Genomic DNA, 23,558 nt, shown 5'->3' on the forward strand with positions numbered 1-23,558 from the left:
AGCCATGTTGGATCAGGCCAATGGCCCCTCCAGTCCAACACTCTGTGTCACATAAGAACATAAGAGAAGCCATGTTGCGTCAGGCCAATGGCCCCTCCAGTCCAACACTCTGTGTCACATAAGAACATAAGGGAAGCCATGCTGGATCAGGCCAATGGCCCCTCCAGTCCAACACTTTGTGTCACACACTGGCCACAGAAAAAAACCCCCAAATAAACAAAAACAAACCCAAGTGCCATCAGGAGGTCTACAAGTGGGGATAGAAGCCCTTCCACTGTGTCCCCCCAAGCACCAAGAATACAGAGAATCACTGCCCCAGACAGAGAGTTCCAACAATACGCTGTGGCTAATAGCCTCTGCTCCATATTTTTATCCAATCCCCTCTTCAAGCTGGCTATGCTTGTAGCCGTCACCACCTCCTGCGGCAGTGAATTCCACATGTTTATCCCCCTTTTGGTGAAGAAGGGCTTCCGTTTATCCATTCTAACCCGGCTGCTCTTTCATTTCTCCAAGTCCCAAAGAGTTCTTGGCATCAGGGGGTGTGTGAGAACAGGAGAAAAGGACTTATTTCTCTACTTTCTCTATCCCATGCATAATCTTGTAAACCTCTATCATGTCATTCCTCGGTTGTCCACTGCTTACAGTGGAAATTCTATCCCTGGCTCTGAGACATCGTACGGAGCGAAAAGGGTTGCAGCTGACTGTTATCTGGCTGGCCGGCCTCTCTGGGAGCTGAACCAGACCCAAGCCCTGTCAGTAGCTGAACAGCCCCGAAATGCCAATCCCAACGCTCCGCGCTCTCACCTGCGCATCCCTCCGACTCCGTCTCTTCTTCGCTTTCAGCCAGGAGGTGTCTGCTAGACTCTGAACAGACCAGGCAGCTGGAAAGAGGGGAGAAGGTCGTTACTGATCTTCCCATCCATGTTCCTGGCTGTCATAGAATCAGGCCTCTGATTCAGCAGGAGCTCACAGGAGCGCAGCTCCTGAACCTTTCTGAGGGTTCCCTTTCCTCCCCCCTCCCTTGTCCATGGAATAGTAGGTGCAGCTGCTTAATGATCCCTGGATGAGCTCCACCACCTTTTTTTCTACAAAACTACCCCTGCATAGAATCACAGAATCACAGAGCCCCCCCCGCAGGGTCATCTAGTCCAATCCCCTTGCACAATGCAGGAAACTCACAAAGACCTCCCCCTCAATTCACAGGATCTTCATTGCTGTCAGATGGCCATCTAGCCTTCCTTCTCCAAGGAAGGAGAGCCCACCACCTCCCAAGGAGGAAGCCTGTTCCACTGAGGAACCGCTCTAACGGTCAGGAAGTTTTTGCTAATGTTGAGCCGGAAACTCTTTTGATTGAATTTCAACCCTTTGGTTCTGGTCCGAGCTTCCAGGGCCACAGAAAACAATTCCACCCCATCCTCTATAGGACAGCCCTTCAAGGACTTGAAGATGGTGATCCTATCACATCTCAGCCGCCTCCTCTCCAGGCTAAACATCCCCAGCTCCTTCAACTTTTCCTCATAGGATTTGGTCTCCAGACCCTTCACCATCTTCATCGCCCTCCTCTGGACCCGTTCCAGCTTAGAATAATAGAATCATAGAATCCTAAAGTTGGAAGGGGCCTCCAGGGTCATCTAGTCCAACCCCCTGCACAATGCAGGAAACTCACAAAGACCTCCCCCTAAATTCACAGGATCTTCATCGCTGTCAGGTGGCCATCTAGCCTCTGTGGAAAAACCTCCAAGGAAGGAGAGCCCACCACCTCCCGAGGAAGGCTGTTCCACTGAGGAATCGTTCTAACGGTCAGGAAGTTCTTCCTCATGTTGAGCTGGAAACTCTTCTGATTTAATTTCAACCCTTTGGTTCTTGTCTGTCCTTCCGGGGCCACAGAAAACAATTCCACACCATCCTCTATAGGACAGCCCTTCAAGTCCTTGAAGATGGGGATCCTATCACCTCTCAGCCGCCTGCTCTCCATGCTAAACATCCCCAGTTCCTTCAACCTTTACTCATAGGACTTGGTCTTCAGACCCCTCACCAGAGTTGGAAGGGAACTTTTTTGGATTTAATTTCAACCCACTGGTTCCCGTCCTACCTTCCGGGGCCACAGGAAACAATTCCACCCCATCCTCTCTATGACAGCCCTTCAAGGACTTGAAGATGGTGATCATATTATCTCTCTCTGTTTTTATTTATTTCATTTGTATCCCATTTTTCTCCCCAAGAGGGACCCAGAGTGGCTGATGCCATTCTCCTCTTTTGCATTTTATCCTCACAACGACCTTGCAAGGCAGGCTAGGCTGAGTGGGCGTGACTGATCCAAGGTTCCCTGGTGAGCTTCCAGGACTCCAATTGTCCCAGGGAGGGCTTTTATTGAGCAGTAACGCAGTTCCGGCTGGCTTGGCATCAGGGTGTGTGGCCTAATATGCAAATGAGTTCTACCCAAAAAGCCCTGGATCCAGGTATTCATTTCCATACATTCCACCCTTCTTCGTCTATATCTTCACAACAACCCTGTGAGGCAGATTAGAAGAACTGAAGAGGAATTGCAGATTTATACCCCGGCCGTTTCTCTGAATCAGAGACTCAGAGCGGCTTACAATCTCTTATATCTTCTCTCTGCACAATAGACTCCCTGTGAGGTAGGTGGGGCTGAGAGAGCTCTCCCAGAAGCTGCCTTTCAAGGACAGAGTCTCAGAGCAGCCTACAATCTCCTTTCCCTTCCTCCTCCACCACAGACACCCTGTGAGGTGGGTGGGGCTGAGAGAGCTCTCCCAGAAGCTGCCCTTTCAAGGACAGCTCTGCCAGAGCTATGGCTGACCCAAGACCATTCCAGCAGCTGCAAGTGGAGGAGTGGGGAATTAAACCTGGTCCTCCCAGATAAGAGTCCACACACTTCACCACGGCACCAAACTGGCTCCCTAGGCTGAGTTTTTACTCAGTTTCGCCCATTTTGAATCCTGTCTCTGTTTCATCCCATTAAAGGGTTTTTTAAATGTTTAATCATGTCCCCAGTTAAGCCCTTTTACTGTAAAAATTTCATTCTTTTTTTGTTGTCTGTGATACTCAAGATTAAGATTACTGCCCTTTTTAATCCCTATCATTTATCAATTGGCATTACAATTCGATGTGTCTGTATTGTTTTATCTTGACATATGGGCAAATTGCATGCTCATTCCCTTTTTGTAAACTATTGTTACGCCATTAAAGGTTACTGCAATTGGCTGAGAGACAGCCACTGGCCCAAGGTCACCCAGCAAACTCTGTGGCAGAGTGGGGGTTTGAACTGGCGTCTCCAGCCTTCTAGACCAACCCCCTAGCTTGGGGGTGGCCAAACTGTGGCTCGGGAGCCACATGTGGCTCTTTCACTGCAGCTCCTGGAGGCCAAGGAGGAACTTAATGCAGGCCTACTCTGAAGTAAGCTTACTTAGTATTGCGACCTCAGTCACCCTCTGAGCGCTGACCTATAGGTCGCCAACTATTTCCTCCTTGTGTGAAGCAGGGAAGGAGCGGGAAACTGGCAGGCTTGCAAGCCCTTCTCCACCACAGTGGTCACCCAGAGACGTCGAGAAGGGAAAGCGAGCACAAGAGACAAGGAAGCCGCTGGAAGGAGGGATGGAATTAAAGAGGGGGCCACAGGGTTACCCCTTAAGATTCATAGCTCTTGTAGGAGCTGTATTTACTAGCCTTTGTGTCAAGGAAAAGAGAGATGCATAACGATGCAAACGGTGGTCAGTGATTTATGTGGTACACGTGTGTTTCTTTCTCCCATGGGCGCTAAAAGATCATTCCTAAACCTTTCCCTGTGTTGGTTTTACAGGGACTGTTATTCCCAGCTTTTGTATTTTAAAACGTCTCCTCCTAGCATGGTCATGTTGTCAAGTGCATCCATATGTATTTTATCTTTCTGTGCAAAGAAAGTATTAAGAATTTTTAGGAAAGACGTGTGTGAAATATTTGTTCATGTCTTGCAGCTCTCAAACATCTGGAGTTTCGTTTATGTGGCCCTTACGTTAAGCGAGCTTGGCCTAGCCGCTGCCCTAAACCAGCTCTCAATCAGTTGAGGAGGTCATTGCTTTGAATGCCTGGCACATAAAGGCTCTTAAACATATATAGGTTTTGTAGGGTTTTCTTTGTGACAACTACATAATCCTCGCAACAAGCTATGAGGTGGATCCTTATTCCATCAACATACCCTGACCGGCAGCGTGTCTGGTCCCGCGGATTGGCTTCCCCCAGCTTTGCCACTTTGAATTCCACTGTGCCTTCATAGCTACGGTGGCTTAGCACTGCCTTCGTTCCTGGAGGCAAGATTGGAGAATATAAGAATGTAAAAAGAAGCACCCTGCTGGATCAGATTAGTGAAGGTACATCTAATGCAGCATCTTGTCTCACAGAGTGGCCAACCAGTTTCTCTGGAAGGCCAACAAGAGGGCAGAGAGGCTGAGGCCTTCCCTTGAGAAGAACATCAGAAGAGTCCTGCTGGGCCAGGGAGGGCCCATCTAGTCTAGCATCCTGTCTCACACAGTGGCCACCCAGTTCCTCTGGAGGGCCAGCTACAGGGCAGAGAGGCTGAGGCCTTCCCCTGAGAAGAACATCAGAAGAGCCCTGCTGGGTCAGACCAGGGAGAGTCCACCTAGTCCAGCCTCCCGTCTCACACAGTGGCCACCCAGTTCCTCTGAAGGGCCAATAACAGGGCAGAGAGGCCGAGGCCTTCCCCTGAGAAGAACATCAGAAGAGCCCTGCTGGAACAGACCAGTGAGGGTCCATCTAGTCCAGCCTCCTGTCTCACACAGTGGCCACCCAGTTCCTCTGAAGGGCCAACAACAGGGCAGAGGCCGAGGCCTTCCCCTGAGAAGAACATCAGAAGAGCCCTGCTGGATCAGATCAGTGAGGGTCCATCCCATCCAGCATCCTGTCTCACACAGTGGCCACCCAGTTCCTCTGGAGGGCCAGCTACAGGGCAGAGAGGCTGAGGCCTTCCCCTGAGAAGAACATCAGAAGAGCCCTGCTGGATCAGACCAGTGAGGGTCCATCTAGTCCAGCCTCCCGTCTCACACAGTGGCCACCCAGTTCCTCTGAAGGGCCAATAACAGGGCAGAGAGGCCGAGGCCTTCTCCTGAGAAGAACATCAGAAGAGCCCTGCTGGATCAGACCAGTGAGCGTCCATCTAGTCCAGCCTCCTGTCTCACACAGTGGCCAACCAGTTCCTTTGGAGGTCCAACAACAGGGCAGAGAGGCCGAGGCCTTTCCCTGAGAAGAACATCAGAAGAGCCCTGCTGGGTCAAACCAGTGAGGGTCCATCTAGTCCAGCCTCCTGTCTCACACAGGGGCCAGCCAGTTCCTCTGGAGGGCCAACAACAGGCAGAGAGGCCAAGGCCTTCCCCTGAGAACATCAGAAGAGCCCTGCTGGATCAGTCCAGGGGCCCATCTAGTTCAGCCTGCTGTCTCACACAGTGGCCAGCCAGTTCCTCTGGAGGGCCAACAACAGGGTAGAGAGGCCATTGATGTTGCTTCCTGGCTCTGGGATTCAGAGAATTAGTGCCTCTGAATATAAAGAGACACCATGGCTAGTAGCCCCTGATAGACTTCTCCTCCATGAATCCCCCTTTAAAGCTGTTTATTCCTGTTGTTGCTCAGCAGCACCGTGGAGTCTGACTCTTTGTGATCCCATGGACCGAGTCACGCCAGGCCCTCCTGTCTTCCGCCATCCTCCAAAGTCTGCTCAAATTTGTGTTGTTACATCAGTAGCGCTGTCCAGTCATCTCAGCCTTCAAATTTAGAGGCGGGATATCTCTGAATGCCTTTCCTCCAAAAAGAGGGGAAAGTCGTGTTGACTTCATGCCTTTTTTTTGCGAGGTTCCTTTAATCACTGGGCTGCCCATGGGGAAATGGACAAGACAGACCAGTTTCTCACTAGACTTTTAATCCTGGTTTAGCCCTGTCCCCAAGCAGACATTCTGCACTAAATTCATAGAATCATAGAGTCAGTTTCTCTGATTCTCATGCAGAATGTCAGTTTGGGGACAGAGCTAAACCAGAATTAAAGGTCTAAGTGCGAAATCGGTCCCAGCCTATGTTAATGTAGTTCATCCCAGTCTTTTCCTCCTCCCTCCCATCTCCCAGTGTACCTGTATAGGTGTAGCGTGCTGGTCCCATCCAACGATGCTTTTCACTGGCGCTCACCACGTCGCCGTAAAATCCATAGCCCACCAGAGAGACGGAATAGCGGAGCAGCTTTCCGTTGTGCCGAATGCTGCAGACATCGAGGGGTTGGCTGTCCCCTGGGAAGACAGAGGAGAGGGGCTCAGGAGACAGAGATGAAGAGAGCGGCCCCTTCCTGTTTTACTGCAAAGGAACTAACTACAAATTATTATGAAACTTGGAACAAACACCCCCCCACCAGGACTGAACAGGGATATTGGTTTTTTATCTCACTACATATGCTAAACCCCCTCTCAGTATTCCAATTTATTTCTCTTTTATAATAATGTATCAGAATAATGTTTTATATTGACATATTCAAATAAGGGATATTGGCTATTTGTCTCATTACATATACTTAACCCATGTTCATTTTATGTATTTTCTCAGACTTTAATTTGGTACATGCTCTCAGCTGCTAGGACATTGTATGCGCAGCTGTGGAAACGAGAAAAAATACCAGAGAAATGGGACTGGATCAAGAAAGTTTTATCGTGGAGTGAGATGGACAAATTAACTAGAACTCTAAGAGACTATGATTTGGACGTGTTTAAAAAGGAGTGGAAGAAATGTAAAGAATATATGGAGAAAGAGTGGAATGTAAAAAGACATTGGACAATTTTTTAGTATTAATGAGAAAAAATATATATTGAACTTTGATCGGTCAGTAGTAGCTTTAGTATTGAATTTAAATCTATAACTTCGGGAAGTCAACATTGGAGGGAGGGGGGATTGAAATACCAGATGGGTTAGTACAGAAAATTTATAATTAAGTTTTGTAACCATATGTTATCAATAAATTGTTAAAACACCATTTTATGCGTTCTCGTTTTCTAACGGCAGACTAGAACGATGTTTATAATGTATAGATTGACGTTGATAAGTAAATTAGGTGGACTACAACTGGGAAATGCGTGTCCTTTTGTGATTCACCTAGATTTACAGAAACACCAATTGGCAGAGGACTTGGTTACCTTTTATGGCTCTCCAGGCCAAATGGCCAAGCCACACTGGTTTACCATGTGACCAGTCTGCACGCTTAATCTTCAAACCGCTTGTATTTCAGCCCACAATACCCGATCCCCTCGACTGATGACGTGTGCTTAGAGAGCACACGGAAGGTGACGTTCTAAATAAAACTTGGTTGGTCTTAAAGGTGCCACTGGACTCCTGCTTTGTTCAACTGCTTCAGACCAACACAGCTGCCCACTTGGATCTATTCTCTCCCCCAGAACCCTTTCCACTAGGGGAAACACAAACCGGACTTCGACAGAAAAAGAGACTTTGCAGAGCCAGTGTGGTGTAGTGGCTAAGAGTTAAGGTAACCCTGGGCAAGCACCAGTCGTTTCCAACTCTGGGGTGACGTCGCATCACAACGTTTTCACGGCAGACTTTTGACGGGGTGGTTTGCCCTTGCCTTCCCCAGTCCTCTACACTTTCCCCCCAGCAAGCTGGGTCCTTATTTTACCGACCTCAGAAGGACGGAAAGCTGAGTCAGTCTTGGATTTTCAAAAAGTTTTATTAGTTTCAGAAAAAGACAGGGATGGGGAATAGGAAAATAAAAAGCACAATACATTCGGGTATTATTTTGCATAAAAAATACTTTCAAAAAGCTTCATTCTGCCATTTTTCTCTACATAAATTGTCCCCTATTATTTTTGTCTCAACGGTACATAATCCATTTTCCAATTTTATAGTATACACCTTTTGTTAAAGCTATCTAATAATTTCGACAATTCCAATAAAGGTAGATTTGACAGTAGAAAATACAGGAAAAAATAAGAAAAAAAATAAGTTAACATCAGAGAATTTAAGAGTCTTGATTATCTAACCAGGCATAAAATTTCATCCAATATTTTCTTGCTTCTTCTTTAGATTTCCCAGCCAAGAACTGGGACAGGAAGTATAGCTCTGCTGTTTCCAAAATGTTCCCACCAAGTCCATTTTCATGGGGATTTCCTGCGATTTCCATCTCTGCACCAAAAGAATCCTAGCTGCTGTGTTAAAGTGTGCCAACGTATCTCATTTCTTTGGAATAGTCCTCAGGAAATATATTCAATAAAAATACTTTTTGTTTGAAGTGGATTTGTGTCTTCATGATCTTTTGTAGCATTTCATGTACCATTTTCCAATAGTCTTTCACAATCTCACATGCCCACTGCATATGGTAAAAGGAACCAATCTGTTTAGTACATTTCCAACACTTGTTGGACATAGTAGTATAAATCTTACACAATTTCTGTGGAGTCAGGTACCATCTATAACACATCTTATATAGATTTTCTTTGAAAGTTACTGACCTAGTTAATTTAACGTTAAGCTTCCACAGTCTTTCCCAGTCTTCTAATGCAATATTGTAACCAAAGTTTTTTGCCCATTGGACCATACAATCCTTTACCATCTTGTGTCTTCATTTGAAGTAGATATGCATATAATTGGAGATTAACATTTCTTGTGGGCCCAAAATTTTTTTGTCAAACACATATTGTTCTGTATTAAAACCTATCACCTTGTCTTTGGCATATCTAGATTCCACTCGCATTCTCAACCGCCAATTCATTTTAATAACCACATTTTCCAGTTCTTTGTTTTTCAATTGGTTATCTTTTCCCAACAAGTCGTCATACCTATAATTCTGATTTAGTTTTAGGAGATTTGGATGGGTAAATGCTTCTACTGGGGAAACCCATCTTGCAATCTTTTGGTAAGTTCTAGTTTTTAAACACGACCACGTATGATACAAGGATTTTTGAAACCAATGATTCTTAAAATAGGAGTGGCCTTCAAGTCTTTGATACCATAAATATGCATGCCAACCCATAGTCAAATCATGTCCTTCTAGTATCAATTGTCTCTTGTCATTCAAAAGTATCCAGTCTCTTACCCATAAAAGTACAGATGCTTTATAGTATACCTGCCAATCTGGCAGGCCCATGCCTGCTCTTAATTTAGAATCCTGCAGTATCTTTAGTTTAGTTCTAGGTTTTTTGCCTTGCCAAACATATTTGGCAACCATCTTGTTCCATTCTTGAAAAAATTCACTATTTAAAAAAATTGGAATGGTTTGAAACAGAAATAACAATCTTGGTAAAATATTCATCTTTATTAGGGCTATTCTTCCCATTAAAGATAAGTTCAAATCGTGCCAATTTTCCAAATCTTTTTAAATTTCTTTGAGTAGTTTATCATAATTGTCTGCTTTTAAGTTGCTGCATCTATTTGAAATAACAACACCTAAATATTTAATTCTTTTTTCATACAAAAATCCTGATTTTTGCTGGAAGGATTGAATTTGTTCCATCGTCATATTCTTTGTCAGAAATTTTGTTTCATGATAGTTAATCTTCAATCCTGCATAATAGCCAAATTGCTTAATCTTGTTTAAAAGACAGTAAATTGAATCCATCGGTTGTTCTGGTATAAAGACTAAATCATCAGCAAAGGCTCTGAGTTTATATTGTTCATCTTTTATCACAGTTCCCTTTATATTTGCATCTTCCCTTATTTGATTATTCAACATCTCTAAAGATAAGATAAAGAGTAGAGGTGACAACGGACAGCCTTGTCTTGTACCTTTTTGAATATAACATCTGTTAGATCACCATTCACTGTCACCCTTGCATTTTGTGAGGAATATATTGCTTCTACTACTCTCAAGAAATCCCCTTATTGTTATTGGCTCATTTAGAATTCTTTGCTGTTCCTCTGTAAATTTGTTGAGATTATTTTGATTAATATATTCTTCTAACTCCGGTTTCTGAACTTGTTTCTCTTCATATAATTTTTTATAAAACTGCTCCACAATTTGACATATATCTTGCTTTTGATTATTCTCTTTATTGTTCTCATCTTTCAACGTCGTAATCTTTTGCTCTTCTCTTTTCCCATCCTATAAGCCAACCACCTTCCAGGTTTGTTGGCAAGTTCAAAAAGACTCAGAGCAGCTCAGAGCGAAGAAGAAGATTATATTGAATTGCAGACTTATACCCCACCCTTCTCTCTGAATCAGAGACTCAGAGCAGCTCAGACCGAAGAAGAAGAAAATTATATTGAAATACAGATTTATACCCCGCCCTTCTCTCTGAATCAGAGCGAAGATGAAGAAAATTATATTGAATTGCAGCTTTAAATCCCGTCCTTCTCTCTGAATCAGAGACTCAGAGCAGCTCAGAGCGAAGAAGAAGATTATATTGAATTGCAGATTTATACCCCGCCCTTCTCTCTGAATCAGAGACACTGAGCAGCTCAGAGCGAAGAAGAAGAAAATTATATTGAATTGCAGCTTTATACCCCGCCCTTCTCTCTCAATCAGAGACTCTGAGCAGCTCAGACCGAAGAAGATTATATTGAATTGCAGATTTATACCCTGCCCTTCTCTCTGAATTAGAGACTCTGAGCAGCTCAGAGCTAAGAAGAAGATTATATTGAATTGCAGATTTATACCCCGTCCTTCTCTCTGAATCATAGACTCTGAGCAGCTCAGAGCGAAGAAGAAGTTCATATTGAATTGCAGCTTTATACCCCGTCCTTCTCTCTGAATCAGAGACCCTGAGCAGCTAAGAACGAAGAAGAAGATCATATTGAATTGCAGCTTTATACCCCGTCCTTCTCTCTGAATTAGAGACTCTGAGCAGCTCAGAGCTAAGAAGAAGAAGATCATATTGAATTGCAGCTTTATACCCCGCCCTTCTCTCTGAATAGGAGACTCTGAGCAGCTCAGAACGAAGAATAAGAAGATTATATTGAATTGCAGATTTATATCCTGCCCTTCTCTCTGAATCAGAGACTCAGAGCAGCTCAGACCAAAGAAGATTTTATTGAAGATTTATACCCCGCCCTTCTCTCTGAATCAGAGACTCAGAGTGAAGATTATATTGAATTGCAGCTTTATACCCCGTCCTTCTCTCTGAATCAGAGACTCTAAACAGCTCAGAGCGAAGAAGATTATATTTAATTGCAGCTTTATACCCCGTCCTTCTCTCTGAATTAGAGACTCTGAGCAGCTCAGAGCGAAGAAGACGAAAAAGATCATATTGAATTGCAGCTTTATACCCCATCCTTCTCTCTGAATTAGAGACTCAGAGCAGCTCAGAGCGAAGATCATATTGAATTGCAGCTTTATACCCCGTCCTTCTCTCTGAATCAGAGATTCAGAGCAGCTCAATTCAATATATACCCCGTCCTCCTCTCTGCAGCTTTATGCCCTGCCCTTCTCTCTGACTCAGAGGCTCAGAGCAGCTCAGAGCAAAGAATAAGAAGATCATATTGAATTGTGGATTTAGACCCTGCCCTTCTCTCTGAATGGGAGACTCTGAGCAGCTCAGAGCGAAGAATAAGATTATATTGAATTGCAGATTTATACCCCGCCCTTCTCTCTGAATCAGAGGCTCTGAGCAGCTCAGAGCAAATAATAAGATGTTTATATTGAACTGAAGATTTATACCCCACCCTTCTCTCTGAATGGGAGACTCTGAGCAGCTCAGAGCGAAGAATAAGAAAATTATATTGAATTTTAGATTTATACCCCACCCTTCTCTCTGAATGGGAGACTGAGCAGCTCAGAGCGAAGAATAAGAAGATTATATTGAATTGCAGATTTATATCCTGCCCTTCTCTCTGAATCAGAGACTCAGAGCAGCTCAGACTGAAGATTTTATTGAAGATTTATACCCCGTCCTTCTCTCTGAATCAGAAGCTCTGAGCAGCTCAGAGTGAAGAATAAGATTATATTGAATTGCAGATTTGTACCCCGCCCTTCTCTCTGAATCACTCTGAACAGCTCAGAGCTAAGACAACCTCTGCCAGAGCTATGGATTACCCAAGGCCATTGCATACTTCCAGCAGAAGTATTTGTGAAGTTCCAGGATTGTGCAGAGTGTTGGACAATGACCCTGGAAGTCCCTTTCAACTCTAGGATTCTCCTCCACACCACCACTGTGCCTACCAGGAGGGCCACCACTATTAAGCCCCTGCAGCCCTGGCACTGTCCCACCTGAAGGAACACTGAAGCTGTCCCTGCCTGGAGGAAGAAGAAGAAAACCAAAGGGTACCTATAACGATGTGCAGAGCAGAGGTGACGGGATCATTTATTCCCACGGTTGCAAAGCAGACGCAGTCCGTTGAGCCTGGGGGCAGGAATATAAGACAAGTCAGGTTGCCAGCTCTATGTTAAGGATATAAGAGAAGTCATCTTGGATCAGGCCAATGGCCCCTCCAGTCCAATACTCTGTGTCACACAGGGGCCAAAAAATCCCCAGGTGCCATCAGGAGGTCCATCAGTGGGGCCTGGACACTAGAAGCCCTCCCACTGTGCCCCTCCCAAGCACCAAGAATGCACAGCACCACTACCCCAGACAGAGAGTTCCAACAATATGCTGTGGCTAATAGCCACTGATGAACCTCTGCTCCAGATGTTGATCCAATCCCCTCTTGAAGCCATCTATGCCTCCTGTGGCAGTGAATTCCACATGTTAATCACCCTTTGGTGCTTCCTTTTATCCGTTCTAACCCGACTGCCCAGCAATTTCATTGAACGTCCACGAGCTTTCGTTTTGTGAGAAAGGGAGAAAAGTACATCTTTCTCTACTTTCTCCATCCCATGCATAATCTCTATCATGTCACCTCTCAGTCGACGTTTCTCCAAGCTAAAGAGCCCCAAGCATTTTAACCTTTCTTCCTAGGGAAAGGGTTCCAACCCTTTAATCATTCTAGTTGCCCTTTTTGGGACTTTCCCCAATGCTAGGATGTCTTTTTTGAGGTGGAGCTGTGCTCCTGTGTGCTCCCGCCCCAAAAAAGCCCCGGCGATGACCCTTTTCCCCACCTGCGGGGATGATGCCAATACGAAGGTGCGGCGAAAGAAGCTCAGCGTCCCCGTCCTCCTCCGAGACCCCCGCCTTGCGCTGCGTCCGCTCGATCAACGCGGCCATCACCTCGTTGAAAGTGCCGTCGCCTCCGACGCTCACCAGGCTGTGGAGGGCGAAAAGGTAAGAAAGAAACTGAGTCGAAGGCCAATAGTTAAAGCCTGAGATATGCTTGTTAGAAGTAAAAATAAGAAGGTCAAGGTAGTCCCCTATGCAAGCACCAGTCGTTTCCGACTCTCAGGTGACGTCACATCACGACATTTGCACGGCAGACTTTTGACGGGGTGGTTTGCCATTGCCTTCCCCAGTCATCTACACTTTCCCCCCAGCAAGCTGGGGACTCCTTTGACCGACCTCGGGAGGATGGAAGGCTGAGTCAACCCGGAGCCGGCTACCTGAACCCAGCTTCCGCCGGGATCGAACTCAGGTCGTGAGCAGAGAGCTCGGACTGCAGTACTGCAGCTTTGCCACTCTGCGCCATGGGGCTCTTCAGAAGTAAAAATACATGTACTTATTTTGAGAAAAGTTTAAAAAAACACACAGGGGCCCAAGGAAAGCCTTGCTATAAAGTACAAATGACACACATACAATTATTGTGTATTTTTATTAATAACAAGAATGCACTAGATTTTAACTAGTGACCCTTCAGGGGTGTCAAATATGTGGTCCAGGGGCCAAATCAGGCCTCCGGGAGGCTCCTATCAGGCCCCCAAGCAACTAGATGCCATCTGCTTCCTTCTCCCTCTCTTGCTTCCTTCTGCAAAAGAGCTTGCTTTGCCAGGCTTGCTCAATCACACAGAAGCTACTGAGCAAAACCTCTATTTTCTCCATTGGCTGAGGCTCCTCCATTGAGGAGGAAGGGGGAAGGGAGAGCTTGCTTCGCCAGGCTCTCTCAGTCGCACAGCAGAGCTACTGAGCCAAGCCTCTCTTCCTTCTATTGGCTGAGGCTCCTCCCCCACCTGGTCCCTTGGGGAAGGAAGGAAAGAGCCAGAGCTTCCTTTGTCCAGTTCCCTGAATCCCATGGGAGAGATACAAAGAAAGCATCTTTAAGATCAATGAGTGCTAATGTTTTGAGCATGTTTTAAGGGTTTTTTTTAAATCTGTGTTTGTCTGTGTCCTTTATATAGTTTATATAGCCGCCCTGAGCCTGCTTCGGCGGGGAGGGCGGGATATAAATAAAACTGATGATGATGATATCTCTGCTACCTAATTTTAAATAGGTACACATATGGCCCAGCCTGACATGGCCCGGCCCAACCAGGTCACCTTTATGTCAGTTCTGGCCCTCCTAACAAATGACTTCGACACCCCGGCTCTACTAAGTTTCTTTCTTACCTTTTAGGTTCTTGATTCAATTGTATTGGGTTAATTCCACCCCCCTATGTTTTTACAAGCCATCTGAAGCCAAATGCTCTATGAGTTGGTCGGTGGCGGACTGGCCAGGGTGTCGGCTTGCCCGATGGCCAGTGGGCCCCCTTAATCATTAGGCAATATGTTAAAAAGGTTAATGACCTTTTAGTAGCTTGAAAAAATGCAACCTGTATTGACAGTAATATGTACAATATATGTACACTGTAATTACATATATATATATATATGTATATGTATATGTATATGTTCTTATGTCTGGGGCAGTGATGCTCTGTATTCTTGGTGCTTGGGGAGGTGGGGTCAACAGTGGGAAGACTTCTGGTGCCCTGGCCCCACTGGTGGACCTCCTGATGGCACCTGGGTTTTGGCCACTGTGTGAGACAGAGTGTTGGACTGGATGGGCCATTGGCCTAATCCAACATGGCTTCTCTTATGTTCTTATGTTTGGGGCAGTGATGCTCTGCATTCTTGGTGCTTGGGGAGGGAGGGTCAATAGTGGGAGGACTTCTGGTGTCCTGGCCCCACTGGTGGACCTCCTGATGGCACCTGAGTTTTGGCCACTGTGTGAGACAGAGTGTTGGACTGGATGGGCCATTGGCCTGATCCAACATGGTTTCTCTTATGTTCTTATGTCTGGAGCAAGTGATGCTCTGTATTCTTGGTTCGGGGGGTGGGGGGGGCACAGTGGGAGGGTTTCTAGTGTCCTAGCCCCACTGATGGGCCTCCTGATGGCACCTGGGTTTTGGCCACTTTGTGACACAGAGGGTTGGACTGGATGGGCCATTGGCCTGATCCAATATGGCTTCTCTTATGTTCTTATGTCTCGGGCAGTGATGCTCTGTATTCTTGGTGCTTGGGGGGGGGGCAGTGGGAGGGCTTCTAGTGTCCTGTCCTCACTAGTGGACCTCCTGATGGCACTTGGATTGTTGTCCACTGTTTCTGTCCATAAAAACTATATATATATATATATATATATATATATATATATATATATATATATATATATATATATATATATATATATATATATATACATATATATATATATATATATATATATACATATATATATATATATATATATATATATACATATATACATATATATATATATATATATATATATATATATAGTTTTAATTGTAATTTTTTCCACATGTATTTTTTGAAAATCTTATTTATTTCTTACAGAAATTAAATGATAGCCTTAAAGTTGTGGGTGGACCCCCTAGGTCTCCTGGCAACCAATATTTTTAGACCCAGTCCGCCACTGGAGTTGGTTTCTGTCCTGCTCCTGACGTCTATACGTCACAGACGAGGATCTGGGTTCAAGGTAGCCCCACCTTCTGGCTGGAAACTGAATCCAAGGTCAATCCTCTCAGAGGTAGGGAGCACCACACGGGCACCCGCAGGCCAGCTGCCCTCCTTACCCGTCAAAGTTGCAAAGGTCTTGATGCAAAATGTACTCGCGAGCTTCGTTGGCACGGCTGGTCTCTGGGTGGGGGGAGAAAAGGGAACGCAGGTCATTGCTTTAAGAAAGGAAAGGAAAGGTCCCCTGTGCAAGCACCAGTCGTTTCCGACTCTGGGGTGATGTTGCTTTCACAACATTTTCACGGCAGACTTTTTACGGGTTGGTTTGCCATGGCCTTCCCCAGTCATCTACACTTTCCCCCCACCAAGCTGGGTGCTCATTTGACCGACCTCAGAAGGATGGAAGGCTGAGTCAACCTTGGGCCGGCTTCTGCTGGAATGGAACTCAGGTTGTGAGCAGAGAGTTCAGATCACAGTATTGCAGTACTGCTGCTTTACCACTCTGCGCCGATGAGGGAGGGACGGTGGCTCAGTGGTAGAGCATCTGCTTGGGAAGCAGAAGGTCTCAGGTTCAATCCCCAGCATCTCCAAAAAAAAGGGTCCAGGCAAATAGGTGTGAAAAACCTCAGCTTGAGACCCTGGAGAGCCGCTGCCAGTCTGAGAAGACAAGACTGACTTTGATGGACCCAGGGTCTGATTCAGTATAAGGCAGCTTCATATGTTCATATGTTCAATGATGCAAAAGCCACTTCGGGTCCCCATTGGGAAGAAAAGCAAGATATTAAATAAATAAGATTATTAGTCACGAGCCAGTGGAAACCTATTCCTATACCATCTACTGGAATCGGGCTGCAGAAATGTTGGTTAATCATGGGTATGGAAAAATAGCCATTTGTAAGCAGCTAAGAGGAGGCAATGGATGGGCACAAAGATGGTCTTCGTTCATAAATTATTGGAGCAAAATGTAACCAGGAGAGCAGACTCCACTCGCAATTCTTAGTAGTGTATGCTTCAGCATAAAGGTCCTTTAAGCCAGAGATCAAATTTAGTAAAAAAAAGGTGCAAGCACCAGTCATTTCCGACTCTGGGGTGACATCGCATCACGACATTTTTACAGGGCGGTTTGCTATTGCCTTCCCCAGTCTTTTACACTTTCCCCCCAGCAAGCTGGGAACTCATTTTACCGACCTCGGAAGGATGGAAAGCTGAGTCAACCTCGAGCTGGCTACCTGAACCAGCTTTCGCTGGGATCGGACTCAGGTCATGAGCAGAGGGCTCTGACTACAGTACTGCAGATTTACCACTCTGTGCCACGGGGCTCTTAAAAGGTAAAGGTAACCCCCTGTGCAAGCACCAGTCGTTTCCAACTCTGGGATGACGTTGCTTTCACGTTTTCATGGCAGACTTTTTACGGGGTGGTTTGCCCTTGCCTTCCCCGGTCATCTACGCTTTCCCTCCAGCAAGCTGGGTCCTCATTTGACCAACCTCAGAAGGATGGAAGGCTGAGTCAACCTTGAGCCGGCTACCTGAACCCAGCTTCCGCTGGGATCGGACTAAGGTCATGAGCAGAGGTCTCTGACTGCAGTACTGCTGCTTTACCATTCTGGACCACGGGGCCATTTTTAGGAAAGGAAGGAGCCAGCGAAAGGACAGGTCGACAGTGGGAATGAAGGGGGAGAGAACTGAGGCTAACCTATAACGTGAGCATGGATTCCTGCCAGGGCAAAAAGCGGAGCCACCTGGCCCTGGTAGATCCTCGCAGCCTTCTTGCGTCCCCCGACTGGGTTGATGAAAACCAGAAGGTTTTTGGGCCTCGCGATGCCTGGAAGGGAGAAAGGGAAGGAGACAGGGAGCCAGCCCCGGGTTAGAAAATCTCTGGAGATTTGGGGGTGGAGCCTGGGGAGGGTGGGGTTTGGGGAACATAAGAACCTAAGAGAAGCCATGTTGGATCAGGCCAATGGCTCATCCAGTCCAACACTCTGTGTCACATAAGAACATAAGAGAAGCCATGTTGGATCAGGCCAATGGCCCATCCAGTCCAACACTCTGTGTCACATAAGAACATAAGAGAAGCCCTGTTGGATCAGGCCAATGGCCCATCCAGTCCAACACTCTGTGTCACATAAGAACATAAGAGAAGCCATGTTGGATCAGGCCAATGGCCCCTCCAGTCCAACACTCTGTGTCACATAAGAACATAAGAGAAGCCCTGTTGGATCAGGCCAATGGCCCATCCAGTCCAACACTCTGTGTCACATAAGAACATAAGAGAAGCCCTGTTGGATCAGGCCAATGGCCCATCCAGTCCAACACTCTGTGTCACATAAGAACATAAGAGAAGCCATGTTGGATCAGGCCAATGGCCCATCCAGTCCAACACTCTGTGTCACATAAGAACATAAGAGAAGCCCTGTTGGATCAGGCCAATGGCCCATCCAGTCCAACACTCTGTGTCACATAAGAACATAAGAGAAGCCCTGTTGGATCAGGCCAATGGCCCATCCAGTCCAACACTCTGTGTCACATAAGAACATAAGAGAAGCCATGTTGGATCAGGCCAGTGGCCCCTCCAGTCCAACACTCTGCGTCACATAAGAACATAACAGAAGCCATGTTGGATCAGGCCAGTGGCCCCTCCAGTCCAACACTCTGTGTCACATAAGAACATAAGAGAAGCCATGTTGGATAAGGCCAGTAGCCCATCTACTCTAACACCCTGTGTCATATAAGAACATAACAGAAGCCATGTTGGATCAGGCCAATGCCCCATCCAGTCTGACATTCTGTGTCACATAAGAGACGCCATGTTGGATCAGGCCAGTGGCCCATCTAGTCCAACACCCTGTGTCATATAAGAACATAACAGAAGCCATGTTGGATCAGGCCAATGGCCCCTCCAGTCCAACCCTCTGTGTCACATAAGAACATAAGAGAAGCCATGTTGGATCAGGCCAGTAGCCCATCTAGTCCAACACTCTGTGTCATATAAGAACATAACAGAAGCCATGTTGGATCAGGCCAATGGCCCCTCCAGTCCAACACTCTGTGTCACATAAGAACATAAGAGAAGCCATGTTGGATCAGGCCAGTGGCCCATCTAGTCCAACACTCTGGGTCATATAAGAACATAAGAGAAGCCATGTTGGATCAGGCCAGTAGCCCATCTAGTCCAACACTCTGTGTCACATAAGAAGGTAACAGAAGCCATGTTGGATCAGGCCAATGGCCCATCCAGTCCAACACTCTGTGTCACACAGTAGCAAAAAACCCCAGGCATCATCAGGAGGTCCATCAGTGGGGTCAGGACACTAGAAGCCCTCCGACTGTGCCCCCTCCAAGCACCAAGAATACAGAGCATCACTTGCTCCAGACATAAGAGAAGCCATGTTGAAGCAGGTCAGTGGGCCATCCAGTCCAACACTCTGTGTCACAGTGGCCAAAAACCCAGCTGCTATCAGGAGGCTCACCAGTGGGGCCAGGACACCAGAAGCCCTTCCACTGTGGCCCTCCCAAGCAGACAGAGCATCGCTGCCCCAGACAGAGAGTTCCATCTACACCCTGTGGCACCTCAGAGCATATAATGCCATAAAACCCACCTTCCAAAGCAGCTATTTTCTCCAGGGTTCAATGGTGTGCCCCAGTTGGAATGCTGCATACAGAGCTGGGAAAAGTACAGAGGTGGGCGACCAAGATGATGAGGGATTTTGAGTGGAGAGAGTTAACAAAGAGAATGTTTTCTTCTTCTCCTAAAAGACTACAACTCGAGGGCATCCAGCGAAGCTGATGGGTAGTAGGTTCAGGAAAGACTGCTTTACACAGAGAGAGTGTACTGACAGCCAGAGAAACGGACAGCTTTCAAAGGGATTAGATAGCTTCATAGAGGAGAAGTTTATCAATGGCTACTAGCCATGGTGGCTGAGGGGAACCTCCACATTCAGAGGTACTAATCCTCTGAATCCCTGAGCCAGGAGGCAACCTTAGGGGAAGGCCTCGGCCTCTCTGCCCTGTTGTTGGCCCTCCAGAGGAACTGGTTGGCCACTGTGTGAGACAGGAGGCTGGACTAGGTGGACCCTCAGTGGTCTGACCCAGCAGGGCTCTTCTGATGTTCTTCTCGGGAAGGCTTCACCCTCTCTGCCCTGTTGTTGGCCCTCCAGAGGAACTGGTTGACCACTCTTTGAGACAAGAGGCTGGACTAGATGGACCCTCACTGGTCTGACCCAGCAGGGCTCTTCTGATGTTCTCCTCAGGGGAAGGCCTCTGCCTCTCTGGCCTGTTGTTGTCCCTCTAGAGGAACTGGGTGGCCACTGTGTGAGACAGGAGGCTGGACTGGATGGACCCTCCCTGGTCTGACCCAGGAGGGCTCTTCTGATTTTCTTCTCAGGGGAAGGCCTTGGCCTCTCTGCCCTGTTGTTGGCCCTCCAGAGGAACTGGTTGGTCACCGAGACAGGAGGCTGGACTAGATGGACCCTCACTGGTCTGACCCAGCAGGGCTCTTCTGATGTTCTCCTCAGGGGAAGGCCTCAGCCTCTCTGCCCTCTTGTTGGCCCTCCAGAGGAACTGGTTGGTCACTGAATGAAACAGGAGGCTGGACTAGATGGATCCTCACTGGTCTGACCCAACAGGGCTCTTCTGATGTTCTCCTCAGGGGAAGGCCTTGGTCTCTCTGCCCTGTTGCTGGCCCTCCAGAGGAACTGGTTGGTCACTGAGTGAGACAGGATGCTGGACTAGATGGGACTCTCACTGGTCTGATCCAGCAGGGCACTTCTGTTCTCCTCAAGGGAAGGCCTCAGCCTCTCTGTCCTGTTGCTGGCCCTCCAGAGGAACTGGTTGGCCACTGTGTGAGACAGGAGGCTGGACTAGATGGACCCTCACTGGTCTGATCCAGAAAGGCTCTTTTGATGTCCTTATGAAGGCTTCAGCCTCTCTGTCTTGTTGGCCCTCTGGAAGAGCTGGTTGGCCAATGGGTGAGACAGGATGCTGGACTAGATGGACCCTCACTGGTCTAATCCTTTGCCAAGGCAACCGTGCCCTGCGGTGTAGCCCCCCCTGTAAAGTGCCCTCTTCTTTGCAGCTCCAATCCTCCTCCATCCTCCTCCCTCCCTCCTCCATCCCAGGATATCTGGGGCTGACCGTGGTGAGAAATCCAGTTCTGCAAGGCTGTGACCCAGTGGAGGGCCAGCTCCGACCCAGGTGGGGCAGTGAACTCCAGCGATCCCAGGCTCCAACGTCTTTCCTTCTCTCTCTGAATGAAAAACACTGTGGACAAGAAGAGAAGAGACCGTTGAAAGGTTCACCAGATGATGATGATATTGGATTTACATCCTGCCCTTAACTCTGAATCTCAGAGTCTCAGAGCAGCCTACAATCTCCTTTACCTTCCCCCCCACAACAGACACCCTGTGAGGTGGGTGGGGCTGAGAGAGCTCTGACAGAAGCTGCTCTTTCAAGGACAACACTGTGAGAGCTATGGCTGACCCAAGGCCATTCCAGCAGCTGCAAGTGGAGGAGTGGGGAATCAAACCTGGTTCTCCTGGATAAGAGTCTGTGCACTTAACCACTACACCCAAACTGTGAAAAAGCAAAAACCACTCACAAACCAGAAGTTCTCATGACCAGAAGCTCAGTCGTACTTACCGATTCAGCTTCTGGGGCTGCGTTTTGTAGACAGACAACAGACTACAAAAGTACCTAATGAAGAGCATTCTCCATGGCCTCTGTGCGTCACCCTTGATAAGCTTGATGCCTGTGCAAAGCTACAATTCAGAATGTGTGCACGGTCCAGAATTAATGGTGTTTTCACACAACTTAATAACGCATTTTCAGTCTCCTTTCAGCGCACTTTGCCACTGGATTTTACTGTGTGACATGGCAACATCTACTTGCAACTGATCACTAAAGTGCATGGAAAGTGGATTGAAAGTGCATTATTGAATGCACTTTCAATCCACTTTTGAAGTACTTTATAAGTGGATTTTATTGTGTGAACTGGCAAAATCCACTTGCAAGTGATCACAAAAGTGATAGGGACGGTGGCTCAGTGGTAGAGCATCTGCTTGGGAAGCAGAAGGTCCCAGGTTCAATCCCTGGCATCTCCAAAAAAGGGTCCAGGCAAAATGGCGTGAAAAACCTCAGCTGGAGACCCTGGAGAGCCGCTGCCAGTCTGAGAAGACAATACTGACTTTGATGGACCCAGGGTCTGATTCAGTATAAGGCAGCTTCATATATATAAGTGTATGGAAAGTGTACTGACAGCGCATTATTGAATGCACTTTCAATCCACTTTTAATGTATACTTTATAAGTGGATTTTACTATGTGAGCTGGCAAAAATCCACTCAAAGAATCACTGAAGTGGACAGAAGGTGCATAATTGAATGTGTCTGAAAGCACACTCTGTGTCTGAAGGGAAGAGATTTTCACACCTGGTCCCAGAAGCATCTGGATCATAGGTCTGTGCAGGCCCAGGTGACCACTTGAAGACAAAAGAGTTACAAGCAAACCACCTGTTTGTTTGCCTGCCCCACACTCACCTGTGAAAGAGTTTTCATCCCAGGCAGGACTTGAGTCCCCCTTTCCATCTCTGGCTGCTCCAAGCCTCACAGCGACCATTTCCTGGACAGGAATGCAGAAACCTGGACCTGGGAAGGAGAGATTTTCCAGAGACCTTCAAGGCCAGCTCAGCAACTGATTTTGAGGTTTTTTTTATTTTTGCATGGGTGTGTCTGTGTGCTGGAGTTGCCAAGTCCAATTCAAGAAATATCTGGGGACTTTGGGGGTGGAGCCAGGAGACAGTGGGGGCAGAGCCAGGAGCAAGGGTGTGACAAGCATCATTGAACTCCAAAGGGAGTTCTGGCCGTCACATTTAAAGGGACCACACACCTTTTCAATGCCTTCCCTCCCTTTGGAAATAATGAAGGATCTAGAAAATACCAATCGGTCAAACATACTCTTAAAGGGCACTTTGCTTGTAAAAGGTGTGCAATTTGTCATTTATCTGTGAATGTCAAAGAGTATTATTTTGCTGGAAAGACTAGACCATTTGTTCTAAATCATTACTCTACATGTGCTACCCGCTGTGTTGTGTATTTGATCATCTGTGGGTGTGGCCTACCGTATGTTGGCAGCACTAAAGCCCTTAGAGTACATATTCTGGGACACAGGAGCAGATTTAGGAACCGTGTGATTGAAGCTCCTATGGTCAGCCATTTTATGCAAAAGAATCATGACTGTGAAGGTTTTTGTTTTTTCACCTTATACAAAACTCAAAGCCATCGTTCCTAATATACCTGCCAGTGCCTCTTATACATCCCCAAAAATTTTGGGTGAGGTGATCTCTGTGCTGAGATCTATGGTGGTCGAGCAAATCGCTTCCCTGTACAGAACTGGGGAAGTGGATTTCTAAGAACATAAGAGAAGCCATGTTGAATCAGGCCAGTGGCCCATCCAGTCCAACACTCTGTGTCACATAAGAACATAAGAGAAGCCATGTTGGATCAGGCCAGTGGCCCATCCAGTCCAATACTCTGTGTCACATAAGAACATAAGAGAAGCCATGTTGAATCAGGCCAGTGGCCCATCCAGTCCAATACTCTGTGTCACATAAGAACATAAGAAAGCCATGTTGGGTCAAGCCAATGGCCCATTCAGTCCAACACTCTGTGTCACATAAGAACATAAGAGAAGCCATGTTGAATCAGGCCAATGGCCCATCCATTCCAACACTCTATGTCACATAAGAACATAAGAGAAGCCATGTTGAATCAGGCCAATGGCCCATCCAGTCCAACACTCTGTGTCACATAAGAGAAGCCATGTT

At 46.8% G+C, this 23,558-nt stretch overlaps 1 protein-coding gene across 1 annotated transcript in view; it reads right to left on the reverse strand.

The window, feature by feature from the left end:
- LOC132581438 (ceramide kinase-like) overlaps positions 1–22,372 on the reverse strand; it is a 33,642-nt gene extending 11,270 nt beyond the window's left edge. Inside the window, exons 1-9 of the mRNA XM_060252679.1 lie at positions 22,273–22,372; positions 20,874–20,999; positions 17,437–17,565; positions 15,863–15,926; positions 13,022–13,167; positions 12,252–12,326; positions 6,129–6,281; positions 4,193–4,298; positions 805–881 (exon numbers count right to left, since the gene is read on the reverse strand). Of these exons, the coding sequence (XP_060108662.1) occupies positions 805–881; positions 4,193–4,298; positions 6,129–6,281; positions 12,252–12,326; positions 13,022–13,167; positions 15,863–15,926; positions 17,437–17,565; positions 20,874–20,999; positions 22,273–22,351 (955 nt within the window). The 5' untranslated portion in view covers positions 22,352–22,372. The remainder of the gene's footprint in view (positions 1–804; positions 882–4,192; positions 4,299–6,128; positions 6,282–12,251; positions 12,327–13,021; positions 13,168–15,862; positions 15,927–17,436; positions 17,566–20,873; positions 21,000–22,272) is intronic.
- Between the last annotated feature and the right edge of the window lie 1,186 nt (positions 22,373–23,558).

Source organism: Heteronotia binoei, chromosome 13 (assembly GCF_032191835.1).
Source record: "Heteronotia binoei isolate CCM8104 ecotype False Entrance Well chromosome 13, APGP_CSIRO_Hbin_v1, whole genome shotgun sequence".
Classification (NCBI taxonomy): domain Eukaryota; kingdom Metazoa; phylum Chordata; class Lepidosauria; order Squamata; family Gekkonidae; genus Heteronotia; species Heteronotia binoei.